The 23995-nt window shown below is 38.9% G+C and overlaps 2 protein-coding genes across 22 annotated transcripts in view; both read right to left on the reverse strand.

The window, feature by feature from the left end:
• The window catches only part of LOC101157556 (uncharacterized), a 29113-nt gene extending 14355 nt beyond the window's left edge, over nucleotides 1-14758 (reverse strand). For 5 of the 20 annotated variants that reach the window (XM_023962879.2, XM_023962878.2, XM_023962887.2 and 2 more), the window contains exons 1-14: nucleotides 14065-14758; nucleotides 11287-11344; nucleotides 9922-10017; nucleotides 9518-9571; nucleotides 9261-9439; nucleotides 8774-8892; nucleotides 8578-8667; nucleotides 6339-6914; nucleotides 5395-5460; nucleotides 5173-5304; nucleotides 4844-5080; nucleotides 4614-4755; nucleotides 2192-2476; nucleotides 891-2069 (exon numbers count right to left, since the gene is read on the reverse strand). In XM_023962879.2, coding sequence (XP_023818647.2) covers nucleotides 891-2069; nucleotides 2192-2476; nucleotides 4614-4755; nucleotides 4844-5080; nucleotides 5173-5304; nucleotides 5395-5460; nucleotides 6339-6914; nucleotides 8578-8667; nucleotides 8774-8892; nucleotides 9261-9439; nucleotides 9518-9571; nucleotides 9922-10017; nucleotides 11287-11344; nucleotides 14065-14168 — 3317 coding nt within the window. In that variant the 5' untranslated portion in view covers nucleotides 14169-14758. The remainder of the gene's footprint in view (nucleotides 1-890; nucleotides 2070-2191; nucleotides 2477-4613; nucleotides 4756-4843; nucleotides 5081-5172; nucleotides 5305-5394; nucleotides 5461-6338; nucleotides 6915-8577; nucleotides 8668-8773; nucleotides 8893-9260; nucleotides 9440-9517; nucleotides 9572-9921; nucleotides 10018-11286; nucleotides 11345-14064) is intronic. The other 15 variants (XM_023962893.2, XM_023962892.2, XM_023962882.2 and 12 more) reach the window with 14 other exon arrangements.
• A 4150-nt stretch (nucleotides 14759-18908) lies between these two features.
• znrd2 (zinc ribbon domain containing 2) lies at nucleotides 18909-22264 on the reverse strand. 2 transcript variants are annotated; one of them, XM_004076144.5, is made up of 4 exons: nucleotides 22136-22264; nucleotides 21545-21696; nucleotides 21385-21469; nucleotides 18909-20172 (listed from the first exon to the last, which is right to left on the reverse strand). In XM_004076144.5, exons 1-4 carry the CDS (start codon nucleotides 22149-22151, stop codon nucleotides 19739-19741), a joined length of 687 nt encoding a protein of 228 aa, XP_004076192.1. In that variant the 5' UTR covers nucleotides 22152-22264; the 3' UTR covers nucleotides 18909-19738. The 2 variants fall into 2 exon arrangements, with proteins under 2 accessions (XP_004076192.1, XP_020564373.1); XM_020708714.3 differs by having other exon boundaries at nucleotides 22041-22155.
• Nucleotides 22265-23995: the final 1731 nt, after the last annotated feature.

Genomic DNA, 23995 nt, shown 5'->3' on the forward strand with positions numbered 1-23995 from the left:
CCTCCTCACCAGTACTGGAATTTATCCTGACACAGATAGAAATAGTGGATCAAACATCAAAATTGGAAATTATAATGACCCACTCCGAGGAAAATCTAATTTTTGGTGTTTCTTTGTACTAAAATGCCAATATATTTGCATTTTAGTACATCTTTTTCAAAGGGGTAATGTTGTTGGGGTTGTGGGGCTGTAAACTAGCCCCTAGAATATATGAACATATATGCGTGACAGGCATGGGTGATGGGAATGGAGGCTGGGGTTGCTCCATGCCAACAGTCCCACCCACAACTCTGAATTTCTTTTGAACTACTGCTGCTTTGCAGACACTATATCCTAGAAAATGACAAAGGATTTTTTAGTTTGGCTAAAATGGCATAATCATGATTAAAAGACCACTGGGAATGATTATAAAATAGACCAAGAGATGATTGGAGGGAGTGGGACATTAAAACATTACTGTCTAGTCATCCTGAATTTAATTTATCTATTTTTAAATCAAAATCAAAACCTCTTCAATTAGGAATACATGGATCTGAAAGTATTTGATTTTTTTTCTTTATTTTAATTGATTCCAAAAGTTTAAAAAAAACTTTACTAACAAGTACTGAATATTTGTCAGATGCAAATTGTATAGGAAAGGTGAGCAAAAAGTCACAAACCATTTAAGAAAAAAATCCCAGATTACTTAGCAGAAACAGAAATAAAGACTTAGTGTGGAAAACAAACGAACGCATTGATTGAGTAGTGATGAAATCTGGCACATTCCACCAATCTCTTCATTACAGAAACAACAGTTTCTGCCTTAACACAAAAGAATAACAGACAGAAGGAACCAGACCACTAGGAGAACAAAGACCAACAGGCAAACCCGACCTCTGTAGGAAACTCACCGCTCGTCTGAGGCGGAGCTGGATTTAATAGATGATGGACTGGACATCTGTCTGTCTTCTGACTGACTGGAGGTTTGTTCAGGCAGCTGCTCGGTTGTAATACTGGTTTTGGCCAGCAGGGGGTAGTGTGAGGCAGAAAGTTGTGTTTTTTCATCTGAAGGTGAGTGGGAGGGTTTCAGAAGGAAAGAAGCTGCAGTTGTCATCTTGTCCTCATCTGACTTGTTGAACTCCTTCCTGCAGAGCTGACCTTGTCTCTCCTGCTCCTCTCGGTTTTGCTTCTCCTCCTCCTCCTTCTTTTCTTCGTTTACAGACATCTGCACTTCGGCCTTCTCTTTTTCCTCTGCCTGCCTCCTTTTTTCCTCATCTTCCTCGGTTTTCTTAAGGTCGGCCTCTGGTCTGATCTGCTCTTCTTGCAATTGTATTCTCTTTTCTTCGTCTGTCTTCATTTGTTCCTCTTTTTTTCTCCTCTCCATCATCTTCTCTCGTTCTTCTTGTAAGAGTTTCTCCTTCTCAACCTTTTTCTTTGCTCTTTTTTCCATTTCTTTCAGTTTTCTCTTATTTCTTTCCTCTTCCTCTTGGAGACACTTCCTCTCCTCGTCATCTTTCCTGTTCTTTTCTCTCTCTGTCTCCTCTTTTAGTCGTTCTTCCTCCCTTTCTTTCGCCTCTTGCAGAAGAATCTCCTCCAACCTTCTCCTCTCTTCCTGCTCCAACAGTTTGATCTTCTCCTCCTCCCTTCTCCTCCTTTGCTCTCTCCTTTCCTCAATCATCTGTTCCTCCTCCTCTATCATCTTCTTCCTGAATCTCTCTCTCTCAAGCTTTTTATCCTCTTCGATTTTGAGTTTCTCCTTCTCTTTCTCTTCCTCCAGGAGCTCTCTTGCTCGTTCTTGTTGCCTTCTTTCTTCCTCGTCCTGTCCTTTCTTTTCTTTATCTCTCTTCTCCTTTATAAGTCGTTCTTCTTCTTGCTTCATTCTTTCTTTTTCCCTCTTGTCCTCCTCTGCTTCCTGCAAAAGCCTCCTCTTCTCCTCTTCTACCAGCTTCCTCTTTTCCTCTTCCACTTGTTTCTTTAGCACATCTGCCTCCCCTTGTTTGTCCTCCACCATCACCATTGTTGCCCCGGCTACCTGTTCTGTCACTGAAGGCTTTTCTCCATCTTTCTTTTCACAAGTTTTCTGTTCAAGACTGCAGAGCAGACAAACAATGATCCTTATTCAAAAGTTTGTATGAGAAGCAAAAAGCTTGAAAACCTTGAAAACGTATTAATTATCACTTTAAAGTATGGCTCCATTAAAAACAATACTCACCAAGGAGGACACCTTTTGATAGAATCGTACTTAGAGTTATCCTCTTCCATAAAAAAGCCCCCTGAATTTTGACCCCAGCTAAACGACTTATTAACGTCAAATTCAGGCTCTGCCACGACACTCCTAAAGGGGTTTGAAGCTGACATTTTCAAATCGGTTCTCCCCTCAGCATGAGGCTGCTTAGCGGTGATAAATGCTGCTATGACACTGGTGGAGGACAGCTCAGAGGTGGAGGAGAATGGCCAAGGAGGGGGCGGAGCTATAATCAGCTCTGAGCGGGAGGGACTAGAAAATAAAACATCAGCAGTCAGGTTAAGAGCAGGGACAGCAGAGACTTTCAAATACGGACTGCATCAGGCCACAGACAAAAAAAGAAAGAACAAAAACGCAGAGCTGATAATAACTTACATGCGACATGAGACAAAGATAACAAAAGCGCTGAGGATAAGAAAATAGCACACAGAAGATAAAGTACAATGCTAGTTAGTTCAAGGCCAATTCGATTAGTGAGACTGCAAGCAGGATGTGAAGTATTCATGTCAGGGGTGGGCAACTTTAGGCCTCAAGGGTCAGTGTGGCCACATATTTTCCAGACATCATTAACCTACTCATGGCCGATTACCTGGATCAGGTGTGTCCAGCCAATCAGAAGACACCAGAGTGGGGTTAGAAAACAAGCACCCCCTGATTTATGTTGTCATCCCACCCTATCGTCTACTTTATTCAGACCACTAAAACGATAAAAAAGAGCTAAAATTCCATGACATACAAAAAATGTCAGAAACTTTTGTTAAAAGATCAAGAATATACAAGTTTTGTTTTTTTAATTTGGCACTAAAAATATTTGTTAAGGACTTTTGAAGCTTTAAGCATGATATTAAGTTTGTTTACCAAAAAATGTACTTCAAGAAACAGTAACTAAACTCATAAAGTCACAACAATAATGACTAAAATGTTGTAAACTGAGATATCTGAAGAGATTGGGAACTTTTGAAAGTTTTTTGCCGGCATTTCCATATTCTTCATAATTTAAACACATCACATGAATAAAACTTGCTTGAATTTTTATAGCTTTTTACAGTGAATTTTCCTTAGTGAAAGTAATGTACTTCAGTGTACTACAAATACACTTAAATAGACTTCGAGGCAGTATACTCAATGTTAACTTTTTATATACTATGTGAATTTAAAATGTTCCAATTCAGCCTGAAGAAGTATTCAGTTAGTATACGTCCTACACTACATGTACACGGACTATAGTAGACTTGCTAAACTTATACTGTAGTATAGTTTAGAAAATAAACTTCAAGTGTACTACTTTTTGTTCAGGGATGCTAACATCTGCATGCTTAAGATTGTATTTACTTTGTACTTGTGAATTTATTTTTTAAAGGAAATAATGTTTAAAAAGTATCAGAAAATAAAAAATGAGAACAATTTGTCAAAAATGCTAAAAGAAAGTTGAAGAAGGCCTCACACACACTGCCCTGTCACGTAATAAAACTGATCTAAAATCTTATCAGACCTCTTAACAGAAATGTTCCCTCCTTATATGCAATGACGGCTAAGCATGAAAAAGTGTATGATCTATCTATCTATCTATATACCCAGGCTGTGTCCCACCAAAGTGGGGTAGCCTAGACAGGGCACACATTCTTACCTCCCTCCTTCTCTTCCCCAAACCCTCCTCCTTCAGTGTGTGCGTGCGTGTGTGTGTGTGTGTGTGTGTGTGTGTGTGTGGGTGTGTGTGTGTGTGTGTGACTGGTCTGAGGCCTGGTCTGTCATACAAAACAAAAATGTTTTTGTATGAGTATCAACTAAAACTGTCCTGCTGTGCATCAGCAGGACAGTTTATTTGCACATTTACCATAGAACTACTTATTTTTTCCATGATTTTATTAAGAGTACCCCATCTGTGCAAACTATTTGACCAACAAACAACACAAAAAAGAGCACTAATGTCAATTGTTGTAAATTTAACAATAATTGTTACAAATCTATATTCGAACAGACCCACAAATCCACAGGAAAACTAGAGCAACTCATGGTATTGAAAGCTAACTCTTCAACCAAACTCTGCGGCTTGCATGTTACAATCAAACACGTGCACTGACTTCCTGTGAGGCCTCAGCCTTTAAGCATGCAAGTAGAAGGCTTCCTCCAAGTCTCTTCCAGCAGAGAGGTTTCTCAAAAAATCTTTAGTATCTAAGTCTGGAAATAACAATCTTCCTGTGCCATGCCTGCAGCCCATCTCAGTTTGTGGAGACATTTTTCCCAGAACAATGAGATAAAATCTAAACTTGTTTTAGTTTCTTGTAAATCTTCAGATGAAAGCAGTTCTGTTTTCTTGCTGGCTTTATAAGAGACTAGCTCTACTGTCTGCCTTTGCCCACACAGCTCCTATATCATTAAGGGACCTCACCTGATCTTTCCTTTGCTTTTTTCTTTGCCCATCTTCGAATCCAGAACTGGATAGTCAGATATTCTGCTTTTTTCCTCTTTATGGTTTTTCTGGGGGCTTACAGTTGTTTCTTCATCCACCCGAGGAAGAGAGAATGCTGGCCCTGTAAACAAATAGGGATTTATTTTTAATTTAATTTGAAAGGAAACTTAGAGGAAACAGATAGCAGCAAGATACTCTGCCTCATGTACCTGATTGAGCGGAGAGGCTCTGAGCAGGTGGAGCGGAAGGAGGAGTGACAGTACGAAGGGAGGAGATCAAACCAGGTTTGGAAAGAGAAGAGGAAGGGAGTGCAGGCAGTGAAAGGCCAGCAGAGCAGATGGGATTCTCTGGGTCACAAAGAGAATCGAGATCTGGGGAACTCAGTAAAGGGACGGGGGCAATGTCGCCCGCAAATGGAACAGAGCCAAGCCACAAACCCTGAGCACCTAAACACCATGGAGGAAATGCATGAAAGATGATCAGCAGACAGAAAAAGCAGAAACCAGGTGAAGATCACAGGAAACAGAAAGGTAGGTACCTGACTCTGATGTGGACAAGGTGGGGAGAGGTGGTGCTGAGGCGAGGGGTGAGGCCTCAGCAGACAGAGGGGAGGGAGAGGTGGGACGGGCAACAGGTTTTACCACCTGAGGTTGGAAAACGTGTGACTGTCCTGGTAGGAAGAGGGGTAATGACAGAGTATGGTAAAGGTTTTGGACTGGAGACATTATAGACAAACATCCCAGTCAGAACAGAGGCTAACCCAAGAAAGAAGCAGAGTCAGTTGCAGTCTGAATATCTGGGGGCCCCCGCTGGTGTGAGACAGGAACTAATGAAGCAAAAAGAGTGAAAAAAAAAGAGGAAAACTATGTGATAAACACTGAAGGTGGAAACGCAAAGCAAGGACGCATGCACTTAAAGACGGAAAATCGGGGCGGGATTACTCCACACCAACGGTCCTGCCCACAACTCAGCAAATTTCTGATGAACTACTGCCGCTTAACAGAAACTATGTCCTACAAAATGACACAGATTTGGGGATTTTGGCGAAAAATGGAAAAGTCATAATTAAAAGACCACTGGGAATGCTTTTCCAATAGATCAAAAAATGATCGGAGTAGAACTTTAAACAATGGTGCTACATAACAAGGACAAAAAAAAACAAGTATCGATAAGACCTTTTTTATTGCTGTGTTTTATTAAATGTGCTACTAAAATATGTTTTTTTTTATTGTGTGCTGCGTTATCATAGTTCCTTTTTCTTATTTTAAGTTGGTCACACAGAACCACACCCTAACTTTTTTTGCAAATTCAGGATTTTCCTGTCTCATGTGCAGACGCACCGAAAAGTCACGGTCAGCTTCAATAAATAGAGGAGAGTTGACAAAAATTAAATCTGCTTAAACCCGTCAGTGAACAAATATGTTTACTGTTTTTGAAATAATGAACAGCTGTTTGTCTTTTGCTGTTTCTCTGACAGATACTATTCAATGCCTACATAAGAAAAATTGCGATTGTGTGTTGAGGTGTTGCTTTTTTCTTAACTGTTGGGCCTCCAAAAAGAACATCTACATGCATTTAGTTTAGTTTTTTTTTTCATGACAGTACCCTGTGAAAAATTCCCACAAAAAGTTGAATCTCATTGTGGAAACATAAGGAAAACTGTTAGTAAGGAACACACTGCATGCCTATCTGCCAGTCAGATACCTTTAGCTGAACCTGACTGGAAGATTTTGGGCAGAGAAGGAGGCTGAGAGATGACCCATGTGAGGGAAGGCTGAGCGGAGGACACAGCGGGTTTTTGGGTGGAGGGATGTTTAGGAAGAGGCAAATGGGAGGAAGTGGAGATGGACTTATGGGTAAGAGTGGTGGATACAGTCAAATTTGGCATTTCAGGGGATGAGGTTGCAGTTTGAAGTAATGATTCGGGTGAATCTAAGGGGAAATTAGAGGTTGACTTTGGAGGAATTCCATCGTAACAGGAGATCACTGATGATGAAGGGGAAGTAGAAGCAGGTATGAGGTGATCAGGAGGTGGAGGAACATGGTGCACACCAGTTGGAGCGGACATCTTGTCAACAGGACTGGTTGGAGAGTCAGCCACAACAGAGGCCTCTGGAGGAGCAGGGATGGGGGATTTTTTATGCTTGGACCTGGGCGAGGGCTGAGGGGAGGGGCCAGGGGAAGGCTGCATGTCTGACTGGAAAGCGCCAGCGGCGAGGGGATGTCTGGAGCGACGCGGTGAGGGACGAGGGGCGATTGGCAGAGGAGGGCGAGAGTGGACTGCAGAAGTTGAAAAACCATCACAGCATCCACAGGTTGAAAATGAAAAGACAGAAGAAAAAGGCTCATGAAGGAGGACTGACAAAGAAAACAAAAAAACAGAAAGGGTAATGGAGATTATGGAGACAAATCTTGTCTTGTGACCTGCATGAACTAAAGTGAAAACAACACCTTTTTTAAGAATTAAGAAAGCTTGTGAACAATGTTGACCTTACATATTTTAACACAACATAGTACCTGGTCTTATAAAATCTCCACTGGCTTATTGAAGTGAAAAATAAAAACAATAATTTGAAATACAAGCCAATGCATCGTTAGTGTTTAAGGCAACAATGGATTAAGATGGGGATGCTTTTGATTTACCATAATTATGGTTTTAAAAGTTTGTTATTTTGTTTTGTCAACCTTGAATCTTTTTGTAGATTCTGGTTACAAAGCATTTTTTATGCAAAGTTTTAAAAAAAAAGATAGTCCAGTGAAAAGTTGTTTTATTTTTCATTAGTTTGACCACTATTGGTTTCAGAACTGATTAGAGAATTGATTAGTGTAGTTGTTTTTGTGAATTTAATCAAAATGTATCACTTTAGGTTTTTTTTGTGTCAACAAATATTCTGCTGATGAACTCAGTGGACTTGGGTCAAATTCACATGGAATTGAAACATTTCACACTTTGATTTAGGAAAGTAAGTCTTAACACTGACTCTCAAGAGCAAAAAAACCTGCTTAGAAATATTGTGAAGCTTCTTCGGGGCCAGTTTTACCCAGGAGGAAAAAAAATAGCAAAGATGAAACCAGCTAGTAAGTTTTTATTGCTTTTAACTATTGTTTTTTTATTTATTTATTTTTTATTTATTTATTTATTTTTTTTATTTATGCTTTTTGGTTCTCAAAATTCAACCTCTAGACTGTTTTTAATTCCTATAATGAAGATAAAAATGTTTCATTATGTTTTAATTGATTGATTTTAAGAAATAAAACATCAGAGACAAGTGTTTAGTCAGGGTAGATCATGTGAGCTCTAATCTTGCTTCATTTTCTGCTTTTAGAAGTTGTCACATCTCAAGAAAACCAAAACCTTTATGTTCAGCAAAAACAAGCCCCTAGGAATATGTCAACATTTCTAAAGATTTGAGACATTTTAATGAGTATTAAATGAGCAAAGAAAGTCTGTCAATGTGGTAAGTAAAGTGGCCTTACAAAGAATTCTTATTATAAAAAACATTCTGGTCTCAATTCTTATTGAAAATAAAATTCTAGTTTCTAAGACGCGCTTTCTTAGACTAAAATTATTTTGAATTTGAAAAACTTTCTTGATAGAACTAAATCTCTCACAAGTCAGAAAATAAGATGTTTTTTTCTGAATCAAAGGTAGTTTTACTTTCTTAAGATTGTGTTATTCCAGTGTGTTTTGCAGAGCAGGAACTATTCTTGCAGTAGGGGACATTTTTCTCTTTTGATAGGAGGAGTTTCCCATAACATGAGCCCCAGAGAGAGTTAAGGTGGTATGGATAGCATCACGAGGAAGGATAGAGGAGGTAGTATTAGGAGTATGTGAAATACTGCATACAGTTTCTGAGAGAAAATGCAGACAGAGCTTGTGTTCATGCCTGCTCCTCTCCAGCAAGGGAAAAGCTGAGAAATAGAAAGAAGAAGGTGGAAATACCTGAAGCAGAAATGGAAGCTCCAGCAGAGTGTCGCTGGTCAGGAGGTGGGGGAGCGGGGCGGTTTGGACGGGTAAGTGTGTGTGAAGCAACTATGACATCCACAACAATGAAAAAAAAAAAAAAAAGATCCAGAACAGGAATGAGAAGAAAAAGGGAAAGCTTGTGCAATGTCAGAACTAAAAAAGAGCTGCCTACTTGTTGAAGTCACAGACTTCCTATCCTCCTCTTCATCGCTCTCGTTAAAGTCATCCAGGTTGCCGATATCTGTGGGTTTGACGCTCATGAGGCTGGCAAGGCTCTGCATGTCTTCATCACTGAGAAGAAGAGATTTTTTTTCTAAGCTTTGATTTTCTACTGTGCATAAAGTAGACCAAGTTCTGATCAGTTCAACTCAACGTATTTCACCTATTGAAGAAGTACCATAAGAGCAAATGGTGTGGCAACTCTAACCCTTGTGCTATCTTAGATGACCCCACCCTTACATTGACGTGTTCTCCCTACCATGACAAAGGTGGATAAAGGTGGAAAGATTTCATGTAATCCATGGAGACCAGTGAAGATCACAAATCATTGAAGAAAAAAGGTTCAGAGCACTGTCTAGTGGTATTAGATGTCAAAGTGCCTAGGATAGCACAAGGGTTAAAAAAGGTGTGTGAGCAGTAACACAGAGGGAACCACTCACGTGGCTTTTCCCTCTCGAACGAACACACATGAGAGTGACAGCTTGAGAGTGGCCTCCACCACTTTGACCGACAGGGGCTTGAGGTTCAGCGTCAGGTCGGTCTGGGTCGGCGTTGGACTGGCAAAGCGTTTCAGGTTGATGTCAGCAGATGCCAGCACCTTACGGTGACCTTTGTTTTCCTTCACACAATCAGTCAGGGAAAATATGAGGCTCTGTTCTCATCGATATGAAATGAAATAAAGCTTAGCGATACCCACCCCTTCTATGACAAACGTCCATTCTTTGTCCTCAAACTCTTCAGCATTGGCTTCCTGCAGGCAGCAGTGATAAAAGGTTTTCTTTGTTTAGTCAAACCTTCTCTATTAATGTTAGTGATGAACATCCGTGTAACAGATGAAGCAGTATAATTTTAAATTCGATTAAACTCAATTTTTTTCCCCTCTGTTTTGACTTGAGCTTAACTTATTTAGAAGAACACAATGATATATGTTGACTCTTAGTTATACAAACAAGAAAGAACTTCTTGGTAGATGAAGTTAAAAATATTTCACAATATATAAAAAATAAAATGAACTGCTTTAAATAAAGTAAAATTCTTTTTTGGTTTCATTTAACACTTTAGGTTTCAAATGTAAACCCAGTGTCCTGAGTACAATAATACCTTAAAGAGGGTGACTGAGATGTCGATGTTTTCTGGGACGGGCCACACCACCATGCCTCTGTATGGGTTCTTGATCCCGGGTTGCCAGCTGTGGAGCTGCACAAGAAACAGCATGTGAACACAGCCTGTTGTTTATAGGTGCACTCATTCTCCAAGCAGTACACCTGAAGTAGGGTATATATTTGTGGTGCATCAGGGACTTTGAAATTTGAATGTCAGAAATTTCCTACAGGACAATTTCAACACAATTGTGTGTAGATTTTTTTGTTATTCTAACTAGCAACTCAAAATGACAGCACATCCATAAATAAAAGTATTTTTGCACTTGGGAAGTCTAAGCTAGCCCCCGGGCAAAGACACATCAATGCAACGTGTTTTCTAATTTACAGTTAAAGTGGAATTGATTGGTTGGGTTATGATTACTGGCTGGGTCATGATATGAATCACTGCCTTTAGCCTTGGTTCAATTCTTAATGAGACACACACAATGACAATTTCACATAGCAGCACAAAGCAGTGCAGGAAAAATACAAGAATGTAAAATTACAAAAAGAAAAAAACATTGCCTAACACAAAAAAGATAAAATAACCAATACTTCACAACAACTTGTGTTTAAATAATGTGTATTTGTATTTGCTAATCATGCTGACAACAGTTTTTAATTTTGCCTTAAAAACATTATAATTTGTGTAAATTTCTTGAATCTTTTGGAAATATTTATGATGAATTATATGATCTCAAAACAATTACCCTCTGTGACATTCAAATTTTAACCTGCATTTTAATATGCAAATAAGATAATAGTTAGAGGTTGCAAATAGCTGACCTATTTTAAAAGTCATGTATTTGTCTAGAATTGGTAGATATGCAAAGTGGATACGATGTGCGCGTCCATGAGACGTCAAATATGAAGACCCTAAATTCATTTTGTCAGTTAATGCTCTGCAGTGGGCCCAGTTTTGTACAGCCCAAATATGAAGTCTTTCCAGTTTGTTCATGAAACTCCTACTGGCCGCCTGTGTTTCTCCACACTGAGGTAATGTGGGTCACACTTCTGAACAGTAAGCCAACTAAAAGACTGCAGCATGTGGTGTCCAAGGAAGTTAATGGACTTGTTTAGTTTCACTAACTGCTTGTTACAGACTCTTTAATGTGTCAGATTTTGAATAATTTTTAAAAATGGAGAAAATTTAGAAAAAACGTTTTCTAAATATTACACTGAGTTTTAAATAAAAAAAATTAAGTTGAAAATAAAAAATAAAAAGTTGAAATCTTAAGGTCATAAACTGAAAAATGGAAGGAATTACAGCAGCAGAGGGTTCCTACAATAAGACAAACATTTCCTAAAACGTGTGTTTTTTCACCTTGGAACACATGCGTCTGTTCCTCCTCGTCCACACCACTCTCAACTTGTCTGGTTGCCTTGACAAACACACAAACACATAAAAAAGTTAATGGAATATTGCCTAAAGCTGTCAATCAAAAAATTATCCTTATTTCACACATTATTCACACCTAAACTCAGCAGGCAAATGATTCAAATGATGCAATTCTTTCCAAAAAAGATTTATTTTGGATTACTTTTAGGTAAAATCACCAAACAAAGTGGACACTGTGGAAAAATAGGAAACACAGGTTCTTTTACAAGGTCTTATGACTTGTCATTGCTGAGCATTAGCATGCTAGAGGAAAAACACTGTTAGTGGTGTGACAGACTGTGTTTACAGATTAGGCTTTGAGCACATGATGACATGCTTCATTTGTCTATAGCTCTATGAAATTAACCAACCAAGCAGGCAGCTGTTTATATGTAATTAGGCTACAGAGTATGTTTTTGGTAAACATGTGCCATTGCATAAGGTTCTATTGTATGTTTCTGTCTTATTTGACACAGGAAGTGAAACAGGAAGTCGTGTCGATGAGACCGGCCTAAAAGAGAAAGAAGGAACAACCTTAACATATAACCCCAACATCACACATGCAGATGTTGTGCACTTATGTGGAACTAATCATACGCTCCACAAACTTCAATACCAGCTCATATATATGGCTTTCTCCTGAGTCAGAGCTCAATATGACTTTATGTGCGCATGTGGATATGTGTTAGTGTCAGAAAGGGGAACAGAAATAGCCTGGTCAAGAAAGAGATAGGTCCATGGTAGGAAATGAAAATGACTAGTAAAGTCATCAGCATCAAATACTATTGTTGGCATAATATTGATTTTAGGGAATATTATATATTCCATTGTTACTTTGGAACACACCTCAAAGTCAGTTTTATCTCCTACATTTGAAATTAATACAAATGTTGGACTTCATTTGATGTATTCAAAAGGACATTTACTTGCAGCTGTTTCCTCAGAAAAACTTTGCACTTACTAATCGCTGTCACATGAAGCTCTGCTAGTGTGGTATAAAAATAGTCTTGTTGCAGACTCTTTAATTTTGTCAGTGCCTCTTCCCTGTCGCTGCAGAACAACCATCATTTTCAAACCGTTGTCTTATCTTTGACTCCCTGCTGTGCTTCTGTTTCCACTAAAACATGTTGGACCCTTATCTTTCATAGAACTTAAACTAGCAGAAAATAGCGACTGTAATCTGGCATTTGAAGCAGCATCATGTATGACGAGACCATGTTTTTTCCTGGAGACATTCCACATTAAGTTGCGATTCATCACTCGTGTAGCAACGCTAAAAATCAGTAAAAGAGGAGGTTATCCGCTTAGTTTAAATTCTTCATTAACTCTTCTGCTGCTGTGAAAATATTTGGCATTTTGCAGAATTATAAAAAGTTGAAATGCTTCGTGGAACTGTGTGTAAGAGGTGTCTTAGTGGCTCAAACCTTAGAGCTGAACAGGGAAAAAAAGCAGAGAATAAAGTGTATGCACACATGCAAATGGCGAAGAAAAGAAAACCTCCTGTGCTAGATTGTCGAAATTAAAAATTGTAAGAAACTTTTAAACTATTTAGAGACTTTTAAGTTTATTTATGTTTTTATTTTCTCTTATTTATCTTTAGCATTTTAATAGTTACAACCTGACTTCTGTTCATATGTTCATAACTTTTGTTTATATGTTCACATGTTCAAATCTGTCAATAAGGTCTGATTAAACCTATCCTTGACAAGGGGGCCCTTCAGCAGTAATAGTGTGTTTCTTATCAAGGATGTAATGACCAGAGTCATTCTTTATCTTTTAATGTAACCTCGACAGATAAGAAGGTGCAGCTGAGCCGGGACTCCCATGTGGGCAAAGGTTTAAAGATCGTGGAGAAACGTTTTCAGTTAATACAGCAACAAGAATTTTTAAAACGTAACCTGAAAAAAAAAATTCTGTTGTTGTTTAATTTTAAGCCATCAAGTTGACCCTTGTACTATATTTTACAGTTTATGTCAGAATGAAGTAGTGCTGCATAATTTAGCTGCTAAAAGTTGGACAAAATTATACAACAGCAAACAGATTCATGTATAGTGATTTGAATTTTAAGTTAATGATGGCTGATGTTGACAGTGCTGAGCCTTTGTTGAATCCATTCGATTTGCCACAAGTTCAGACCTGATTTCACTTTTAATTTAAAAAAAAATCATACTTTTTGGTGAAGAACAGTTTTCACTTGAAGAATGAGCAAAATGAAATTATGAATCCTTGCAATATAACATGAAACTATTTTTTTAACTAAATGAATTGGTTCAAACCAAATTGATGTTTTGATTCAGTGAACGGGGTTTAGATATGCATTTTAAGTGAACATAGGATTGACTCAATTAATATTATTTTTTAAAACTCTTGGAACATCGTGGACTCAAAAATAGTACTTTAATGACAAAACGCCTTAAGGACAGGCTGTGTTTTGTCACAAAGAAATCCACAGTTGTCAAGGCCGGGTCTCGAACTCGCAATCTCTCTCACTACTGAAAACTCAAAGAAGGACGACCTCACCTTTTAGCGTAGCGGAAAAAAACTGTCAACAAAAGTGATTGTAGCCATAAGTATGAGGGGCCGTATGAATGTGAATGGTTCAGAATAAATAATGTCTTATACGGCCCCTCATACATAAGGGCGTCCCATCATAATGACAACACGCAGAAGAGAAGGTTGTTTAGATGATAAACAGACATCGGAGAGCAAAATAGAAGCCGTTACCATTTCTTTGTACATTCCAAAACCAGTTCCTGATACGAGGCAACAAACTGAAACTTTGAAGCCTTTTTTCCAACTCGTTGTAACCGTTTCCACACCGAAGCCATGGCTTTAGTTGGTTAAAAATAAAAATGTGCGAAAGTAATCCAACTTTTGTCGCGGATCCTCCTTATTAGGACCTCCTCGTTGGTCTCTGGTGATGATGATGATGATGATGAAGATCTCACACTAGCGGTTCCTTGCGCTCATTTGAACTGAGGCGCACAGCCCGCATGCGGTGCGTCAGAAAAAGAGGAAGCAAAGGGGAACCGAAGCCCACAGAGTGACGCTGAAGGCTTGTCTTCTTCTCTAAGTCCACATGGAGACAGAGCGGCTTGCTCAACGCAGCCCTGCTTCATCTAGAAGTCTGCCCTCCCTCCGTGACAGCACGAAAGGCAGGGACAGGATATGCAAAAGGAGTCCCTGATGGAGCTTTAGGCTATGCAAAGTTCTTATCTGGAGTGTGAATGTTCAGTGGTGATCAGACTTTGATCCTACAACAACCTTATCAGCTGCTGAATGCTGCATTTAATCTTCTCTGCAAACCCTTGTAGGTCTGAAGGTGATTGTTTATAGATTCCTTTATGCTGATTTGGAACCAATTAATGACTAAGGTCAGGAAAAGTGAAGGGTTTGTTCCTGTTTTCCAGTCAGATCTGGGATTTTCCTCGCTGAGACAGAAGTTTATTTTTGGATGGAAGGATGGACAGAGGCAGCTGGGATGGAGGAGTGTGGGGCAGCAGCAGGGGGAGCAAATGTGGCATGACTCAGAGCTGGTCTAATATTACACCATGCAGGCTGCTCTACATTATTGTTGCAAGCATGCCACAAAAAAGACAACAGCTGATAGTGTGGTGCGCCATGCTCTCCTGGTTTATGGGATCATAAGTTGCAGGAATCCTGAAGTGATGAGTCGTGCATGTGCACAGACATGCATGAGACACGCCTAAGTTTAGGATTTCAAAAAAGGACAATAACTCCCATGGAAGAGACACAAAACAACTACCAAATATGAAATGCACGTCATTTGGGCTGTTTTACACCATGCTATTTATTTTCTATGTGTTTATAATAATTTGAACATTTGTAAACCCCATTTAAAATGATTGTGTTGCTCTTTTACTCTCGTTAGATGTTTTTGTGTCTTTCTATATTTGTTTCATCAAGAAAATGCATTAAACCACAAATCCAAACCAAACCTATCACTTCAGTAATAACAACAGTTTAGCATCTAGTTTTGGCTATTAATTCTCTGCATTGTACCACAAAGGCGTCTCCCGTCTTGTGTTTTGATTGCCCTTGTGGACCGGGTAGTTGTGTTAGTTTCTCTGCAGCTGGGAGGTATTTCCTTGCTTTAAGAGCTGATCTCACTGCAGTGCTCATTGTGCTGTAGCTCCCCCCTCTAACACGCCATTGTCCTCAGCAGCTCTGCTCTCTGGTATCCACTATGATGTCTATTTATTGTACCAGTCACTCACTGAAGTGCCCTGACAGTGTTTACAGAAACTGGGTCCATGTAAATGTTCATGTATGTCTGTGTGTGTGGGTGGGTGGGGAGGGGGAGGGGGGGGGGGTCAAACTTTCACTTTTTACTGTCTTACTGACAGAAAGCAAAATACTTCCAGTTGAACTGGTATGAGGAATGAGAGGAAGTCACAATAGAATAGAAAAGAATAGAACAGAATAGAATTTATCCCACAGAGGGAAAATTACCTTGTTGCCATAGCGCCAATAAATAGATAATAAACAACACTAAACAATGTAATAATTTAACATGTAATAATTAAAATGTAATGTTAAGCATCACTCCAAAGGAAACAGTTTCCAAAAACACAGCTGCTTTTTAGGTTGAAGGCGAAGGGAGCATTGAGAAGGAGCTTTTTCATGAAACAGCCCCTGCTGGTCATGATCGGTACTACAACCCTGGCATTTCAAATCAAATCAAATCAAATCAAATCAACCTTTATTTATATAGAACCTTTCCAACACATGTCACTCAAAATGACAAGACAAACAATGCCGACAACCCACCCCACGCACACACAGACACACAATACACACACCATGATAAAACGAGTGATAAAATGATGGAATGGTGTCACATTTTATATATCTTTAAAATCGACAACACAATTGTTGTGTTGCTATTTCAAATGAGTAATTCAGCCATATATAATGGTTAAAAAATACATTTTCTGTTTTGGAAACTGTTTCTGAATGTAATAAAAAAAATAAAAGTCATACTTTAACATCTGCTCTAAAACTACTGTGTTTTTTTCAGACAATAAAACAAATGCAGATCAGAGGAAAGTTTTTCATTTTGTAGCCACAAAATGCAAACTTGAAAAAATAAAATAAAATCTCAGAAAGTGCATAAAAGTTTTTTGTAAAGAACATCATGTCTGCCAGCATAAGATGTTTCACTCATGTTAATGTTACGCCATCCAAGCAGTTATTTTAGGAAGCTTTAACTACATTTCATAGACACATTGTTGGTTCAAACTGACATGTTGGAACCAAAGAAGGGTCTTGTAAGATGTCTGGGGAGAATTTCCAGGGTTTGTGTACCTGACTGTGACACCAATCACAGCCAGAGAGTCAACACACAAATGTTGGTTACACCGGTTTGAGGGGCATGTCAGGGCAGCACTTTAAGCATTTCTCTGCGAATGTTTGTTTTCTGGTTCTGCAGTTTAAATCTGTTTTCTCCTGAAACTGCATCATTCCAAAAATGATTGGTTGATGTCAATAACAATAAAGTTGTCAGTGGGCTGCTGGAAGTTTGAAGCTGGGGTAGCTTCAGTGCACTGGGGTTCTGTCCTCTTTTCTCATCTACTTCTACTCTCCTTCATTCCTCTATTCTGGATCATTACTTATCATTTAGTTCTCCATGCCTCTGTTTGGTGCATCGTGATTCATGTACTGTCCCTCTTTCCCTCTTTCCCCTCCTGGGGAGTGGGATTGTTTCCAGATTCCAGTTGGCTCATCTGTGCTCCTGTACCTGACCGTGTACCTCGTCTCTGGCTCGCTTCTACTACTGCTCCCACACCTTCATGTGGACACCCCTGAGGTTTTTTCCGGATTCCGTTTTTTTTAGCAGTTTTACTTACCGCCAAGGGGGGTCTAAGGGCAGGGATGTCCAGTTTAGTTTAGTCTGTTTAGTTAAAGTTTTAGTATTATCCTATTGAATTCTATGCATTTATGATCCTTTTTGATTGCATGTTTACCTTACAATTACCGGCACAAAGCCCATCGAGACGACTGTTGTTGTGAATTTGGGCTGTCCAAATAAAATTGAATTGAACTGAATTGAACAATTCAGTCCGAAAAAATCAACTCATCCTTCCTGAGGTTGTCATGAGCTCATCTTGTGAAAAGTTAACATCTTGACTCTTGATTTGAACAATCTACTCTCTTTATCTAAACCAAAAAAAGGGTTTTATTGAGTTTAAATGCATATTTCTCTATCTAAGGAAAAAAACATAATCTAAGGCTTTCACATAAGAGCATGAGGGAAATGATAATTTGACCTAAAACAGATAAACACAACAAAAAAAAGAACACTGGACACATGATTCAACTCACACACTTTTATAGCCTTCCCCCTGCGTTAATGATTTGTTAGCACAAAAATTCTTGGAAATATGTCTTGTGACTCAATTCTAAATCTAAGAGAAAGCAGCATGTTGGAGCATGTGATTGACGCAAAGCAAAAAGGCAGATCTGATCAGGCTCGCCTCCGACTTCATCCTCATTTAGTTGTTGCAGAGACAGAGATGTGACGTCATTTGAATCCCTTCAACCAATGACAACAAATGCACAGTTTTAGTCCTTCAGCTTCTCATGTTTGATGCTGAAACCGTGACAACTGAAAGACCCAGATAACTTCTACATTTGTTTTTCTTTTTACATGAACCTAAACAAAGAGTGTGGGAATTAGGTGAAGAGACATGTGCTAGCAGGCTGGAGGAAAGTGCATAAAGGGGCCTTAGGTGTGAGGCAGAATACAGATGGTGCTGTGAAATGGAGGTAGATGATTCGCTGTAGTGACAGCCAATCATCATAACATGGAATAAACTAAAAATAATAAAATAAAAAAGACTGTTTTATAATTTGTTTATTATGAAAATCTCTTTTTTCTAGAACAAAAGACACTACTGTGGTGACTCAGTCTGTTCATATTAAAAGTTAGTGTTCAGAGACCAACAACATCAGCAGAATTTCTCAGTTTGGTAATAATTTAAGACGGAAATAAAAAGTTTTCCTCTTTTAATCCACAGAAGTGGAAGTCACACAAACTGACAGAAGGCAGTAAATGTTTTGAAAGAACACGTGTTCTATAAAGATGTGCTGTAAATGCCAAACGAGAGATATGCAGAAATATAAAGGCTGCCTTTAGTAGAAGAAAAGCAGTTTTCAGTCGGTCTGGTTTGGCCCAAACTTGCACCGTGTGTAAACAAAAGTCCAAAGACTTGATGAAATACTTATAGGTTAATTTTAACCACAAACTTTGCTTCTGGATGAGAGAGGTGCTGTTATGTCATTTCTATCAGATACTAAAGGTGATATTTGGTAGGGAAATAGTTAGAATTACACCACTTGTTCAGCAAAAAAAAAAAACAACCTTCGTGGATCTTTTTGTAGCCGTTTCTTTTCGCTCCCAGACGTGTCTGACAGTTGAATTAAGGGGATTTAAGTTCATTCAGTTCCATTGAATCTCTGAGTTTACACAGCAGCATCTTTATTGTCCTGTTTACAAAGCATGTTAAACACGGTTCTTAGACGTCGTCTTGTAAAAACAAACCAAATTCAGCGTTTGAACAGGTCTGGCTTTATTTTGGGGCATATTTAGAAAACCAATTCCCTTTACACTGCATGACTTCTTCCATATGAAGTGCCGTTTATTGACGTAAAATCAAATGCTTTAACGACTAAAGAAATAAAACATTAAGTCGTGAAACTCATCTGAGCATTGCTGAACCTCATTTATCTGAAATTCTTAAGTCAAATAATTTACAACTTGAGTCAAACCCAATACAGGACAGAGTGAGATGGAAAGATGCCAACGGGGTTTTGGAGGAAGTCCTGCTGAAGAAGCAGCGTCTTCATCAGTTTGCTTTGGTGCTCGTCCTTCCATCCTGTTCGACTGTCTTTCATCTGCACAGATTCTTCAACAATGACTTTCGTGCAAATTTTGGGTGCAGCACTAATTTGAGGAAGACATATTTGAAACATTTAACACAACTCAAAAGAAAATTAAAAATATATGGATTTTATTTCTATTTATATAGTAGAAGTCATGGATGACCGTCAGCCAGCAAACTGTAGAAACAAGTCCGCTTTTCTCCGCAATACATAAAACATTTCACTGATTCACATTTTACTGGTCAGATATTTTAAAACCTTTTATGAATAATCGATGAACTTGTCTAAGATAATCACACAGAAATGAAACAATAGGTTTTTGTTTTTTTTTGCCCACTTTTGAATGAATCCGATTTCAGGCAGATGTTTTGACTTCAACGGGAAGCGAAGGTTTGGCCGGACTGGAAAGCTAAACCAGAGTCAGTCCTCTTTAAAGAGAGGCAAATAGAAACACTGTTCCTATCACTACGTGGTTAACATCAGTCCACTGGAGTTACTGGCTAAGCTCCTTGAGGCTGCGCAGGGAGTTGGCACAGCTGCTGATGAGGCTGCAGAGCTGGATGCTGGCCTCCAGAGATGCCGAACTCTGAAGCTGGGCGGTGGCCCAGCGAAGTTTCGTGAGAACAGCCTCCTCGGCGTCTTGCAACACCGGGCTGAAGACGGAGCTCTGTGGGGGGGCTGGGGGGCGAGCAGATGGTAGAGGTGTGGCGGGAACAGGAGCTGAAGGAGGAGGCACAGCTGGAGGAGGAAGAGGAGTTCGCCCCCCTGCAGCTGCTCCCTCGCAGTGCTCTGGTCGTGGCTGAGGAACTGAGCCGCTGGCTTGAGTGCTGCTGCTGCTGCTGCTGCTGGGACCGTCATTAACTTCAGGTGTCTGTGCCGCAAGCTGCCTTTCTCTGACTTGAGACAGAGCTGCTTGTGCGTTCAGAGCTGAAGTAAAAATAATAATAATAGTAGAGTTGAATTTCCAGGAAAGCAGAAACAATGGGTGAATTCTAAAAACCAATAGTCAAAATAGGGTGTCAACAGGGAATGCTTGATAAAAGTCGTTTTTGGAACAGGATTTATTACCCATTTTACAACATTTTGCACAGCATACAGGGAAATTTCTCCAACAACGCCATGCTAAATGTGCACTTCACCATGCTCCTCATGAGGCAGCAGATAATGTTAGTGTGCTGGTTACTGTTCCAAGATACTATCTCACCAGATAATTCAAATTTAGCAGTGGTCATAACCACAACCAACTCAAATACCACATGGGTAGAGCACTGTAGGAAAGTTACACTCAGATAAAATACAATGAATAAGATGAAAGGCTATACTATAATGATATGTACAAATCCATGATTGATTCCCCACATTAAATGTCCAGTTGTTGAGGTGCAGCTATCACTTAATTGGGTTTGGATGATATTGGTTTGCATTTGGGACAAATTGTGGGGTTGGTCCAGCTGGAACCGAGAAGGTTGGTGCTTCGTTTTAAAGATCCACTCCGAATATCTATAGAGCTGTTTTAACAGTATTCCCGGTGAGCTTTTGATTATGACTATGCCATTGAAAGAACTGTGTTGTTCTCTGGGACAGAGTTTCTGTAGAGCTGCAGTAATTCACTCGAATTTCGCCTTGTGGTCGGGCCTGTCTACATTCTCTCCCTAGCTTACAGCCCCTCACATCCCCAAACTACCATTACCGGTGCAAAAAGATCGTTGCGAAATATTGGAGCTGTCCAGTCGTTCAGTTTTTAGCCAGATTCCAGCTCGGACAAAGACGTAAAAAGGTTCTAGTCGTCTACAAGCGGACGCATCAGAATGGAGCAGAGCAGGGAGCTTTTGACCTGCCCATTATAGCTTCTACATCACTGCTACAAGTTTTTTGTAATTAAGAATTTTCATGATTTCCTGAGTCATAACAATGCGAATAGAGAAAAATACTCAGAAATACAACTTTAAGCAGAATTTTCTTTATATATGCCCTCCATATTTAGAAAAATACCACAAAAGAGTGTTAATAACACCAAAAACACTTTTTTTTAAATTGGAGCGGGTCTTTAACGACTTTTAAAGATAATCATTGTAGATTTTCAGACCCAAGAACCCTGCTGCAGGAGCTATTACTCATATGAGAACAGGTTTGGTGTACCTGGATTATCCTTGTCAATGTCAGAGTCCATCTCCTGACAGGAGACACAATAGTTTTTCTGCTGTCTGTCCTGAAGAAGAATAGTCTGGAACCACAAACAATGAATCACGTCACCATTTTCTGCACGCTTTAAAGCCACACAGACTCCCCCTTAACTCACCCCACACGCATCGCAGCAGTCCCCCAGCATTTTGTAGCCTTTCAGAAGGTAATCCCCCATCAGCCGGCTGATCTTGTCTTGCCGCTCCCTGCGAGCTTGAATCACCTTCATCTCAGCCTCTGTTGGAGGTTCCCACTCATAGTCTTCATCATCTGCAGGTCAAAAACTGTTACTTTATCGCATCTAAACAGACGCAGCTAGAAACAACAGCACTTGAACGGTGCTAAAAGAAAAAAGTCTGCTTATCTTCTTTATGCCAGCCCTACTAGACCAACTTAAAAATGTTTTTTAAAAAGCAATATTTTCCCTCCCTTGTCAACACGTTTTTAAGTTACATTTTTTTCTTTATTATTGGTTTTCGAAATGTTACCACATGATTTCCGTGAGGAAATGACAAGCTAGCTAAGCTTACAAACTAACTAACCGTAATGTCTAGACGCGTCTATAAACAGAGCGGGGGCGGTAGCCCCACAAAAATAAGATCAAAGAATCATACCATCAAAAAATAATAAATGCCTTTTTTTGGTTAAACACCAGGCTGACGGGGGAAACGTCAAAGTTTGCACATTGATAACAGTTAAGTTTACAAACCTCCATTCAAAGCCATGTTGCCTCTGTGCTACACGCTGTGCGTGATGACGTATGCGACGTCACGGGCCGTCGTCTTGCTCTTCGCTGATGAGAAACTGTTTTATCGCCCTCTAGCGGGGAGATGGTAACTGCACCTTTTTTATTGACAAAATCCAAAATTACAAATTTTTTCACATAAAAAACTGAAATGCAAAGCATAAGGCAGTGTAGCTTGTTAAAAATAGAAAACTAGAACAAAGTCTAAGCAGCAGATAAAAAATAAAGTAATAAGTAATAAAATAATAAAAAGTACATATATTATAGTTTAGTAGCAAAAAAACTAGTGTCAAATAAAATTAAAAGAAACAAAGGCATTGATCCACATAAACTAATAAATTAAAGAGTTATTGCTTTCTCATTATGGACTTTTAGAGGGATTTATTTAAAAGCATAAGATCGTTTTTGAAATACACAAAATCTGGCTTCTCTTTCAGAAAACAACATTTATAAATACAAAATGTCCCTGAAATAAAAAAAATGTGTTAAATACAAACGTAATATTTTTTTTTTTCTTTTTTGATACAACCAAATTAAATGTTAAGGTATGAATATTTTGGGATTGTGCTTTTGTTGAAAGCCACCTAAAATAAATCATTCCAGAAAATCCATTAATCTTATTTTGTTTATTGGGATTAACGTTCCTTTGCTGGAAATTCAAAGTAGGCAGGGGGCACCCTGGACAGGTCGCCAGTCGGTCGCAGGTTAGAGTGTCCACAATCACACACACCCACATTCACACCTATAGGGACAATTTAAATTAACCAATTAATGAAGCACATGCAAGAACATGCAAATTCCACACAGCAAGGTCCCCCATTGATGTGTGTTTTTTAAAGAAAGTTTGGGACAGAGTTTTCCTTCTGACAGGAAGAGGAAATAATTTAGCAGTCAAGGAGGCTCTTAAAACTTTATTATTGCATTTTTTATTTATAAATTCTTTATCATTATCAGAAAAATGACAGATTTTACATGTTTTCATTTGATTTTAGAAATTTTATTAACAATTAATTCAATATTGTTGGGTGTCGGGTTTCTTGTGATTTTATTTATTTATTTTGTTTTATGTTTTCTATTTATAGTACTATTTTTTATGTTACTATTATCTTTTTTTTAAATAAAAGCACTTTGAGATGCTTTGTAGCAGGAACAGTGCTGTAGAAATAAAGTTGAATTTGAACTAATAAAGTATCTCCCCATTGGTTTTTCCACATCTTCTCTTGAAGAAAAAATATTTGCGTCTTTTGTTCCATACAAACTAAAAATAATGCTTTCTTTTTGTAATGTATTTAAGTCCTCTTGAATTAATTAAATGAAAGAAAGTCTTGAACATACGAACATAATGAAGAACTATAAATGGATCAAACAGGAATGCAAACTTACACTAAAGATTTAGCTTAGTGTAAATAAGAACTGACAGAGCGGTCCCTCTGATAACTTATCATCTCAGTCTGATCACTGCAGAAACTCCATGCTCAACTTCAAGAAGAGATCTGGGTATTTTCTATCAAAGTCTGCTTTCTTGTTCTGCTACCGTGCCTCCTTCACCTTCGACCACAGAAGCCTCCTCGCCTCTCAGATAAGATCTGCAAATTTGATGCCTTTTTTTTTCGTGCAAACTTCACAGTTTTTAGAAAAGTTTCCAAATCACATCTCTGCTTTCTCTCCTCACAAACTGGATGATCAAGTGCCTCGTGCCTCTCTTTTTCCGATTTCTCTGGTTCCTTGCATTTTTCCTTGATGGTAATTAATTCTTCATGAAGTTTGGTCAGTTGTTATTCGAGCGACTCCACTCATCTCTGCTAGGGCGACACCGTGTTCCTC

Source organism: Oryzias latipes, chromosome 14, assembly GCF_053564925.1.
Source record: "Oryzias latipes strain Hd-rR chromosome 14, Olatipes_Hd-rR_3.1".
In the NCBI taxonomy this organism is placed as follows: domain Eukaryota; kingdom Metazoa; phylum Chordata; class Actinopteri; order Beloniformes; family Adrianichthyidae; genus Oryzias; species Oryzias latipes.

Coding starts and splice junctions, on each gene's coding strand:
- znrd2 (XM_004076144.5), bottom strand. Junction 21,470..21,544: donor ACTGCTGCGATGCGTGTGGG/GTGAGTTAAGGG, acceptor TTGTGGTTCCAG/ACTATTCTTCTTCAGGACAG. Junction 20,173..21,384: donor CATTGACAAGGATAATCCAG/GTACACCAAACC, acceptor TTTTTACTTCAG/CTCTGAACGCACAAGCAGCT.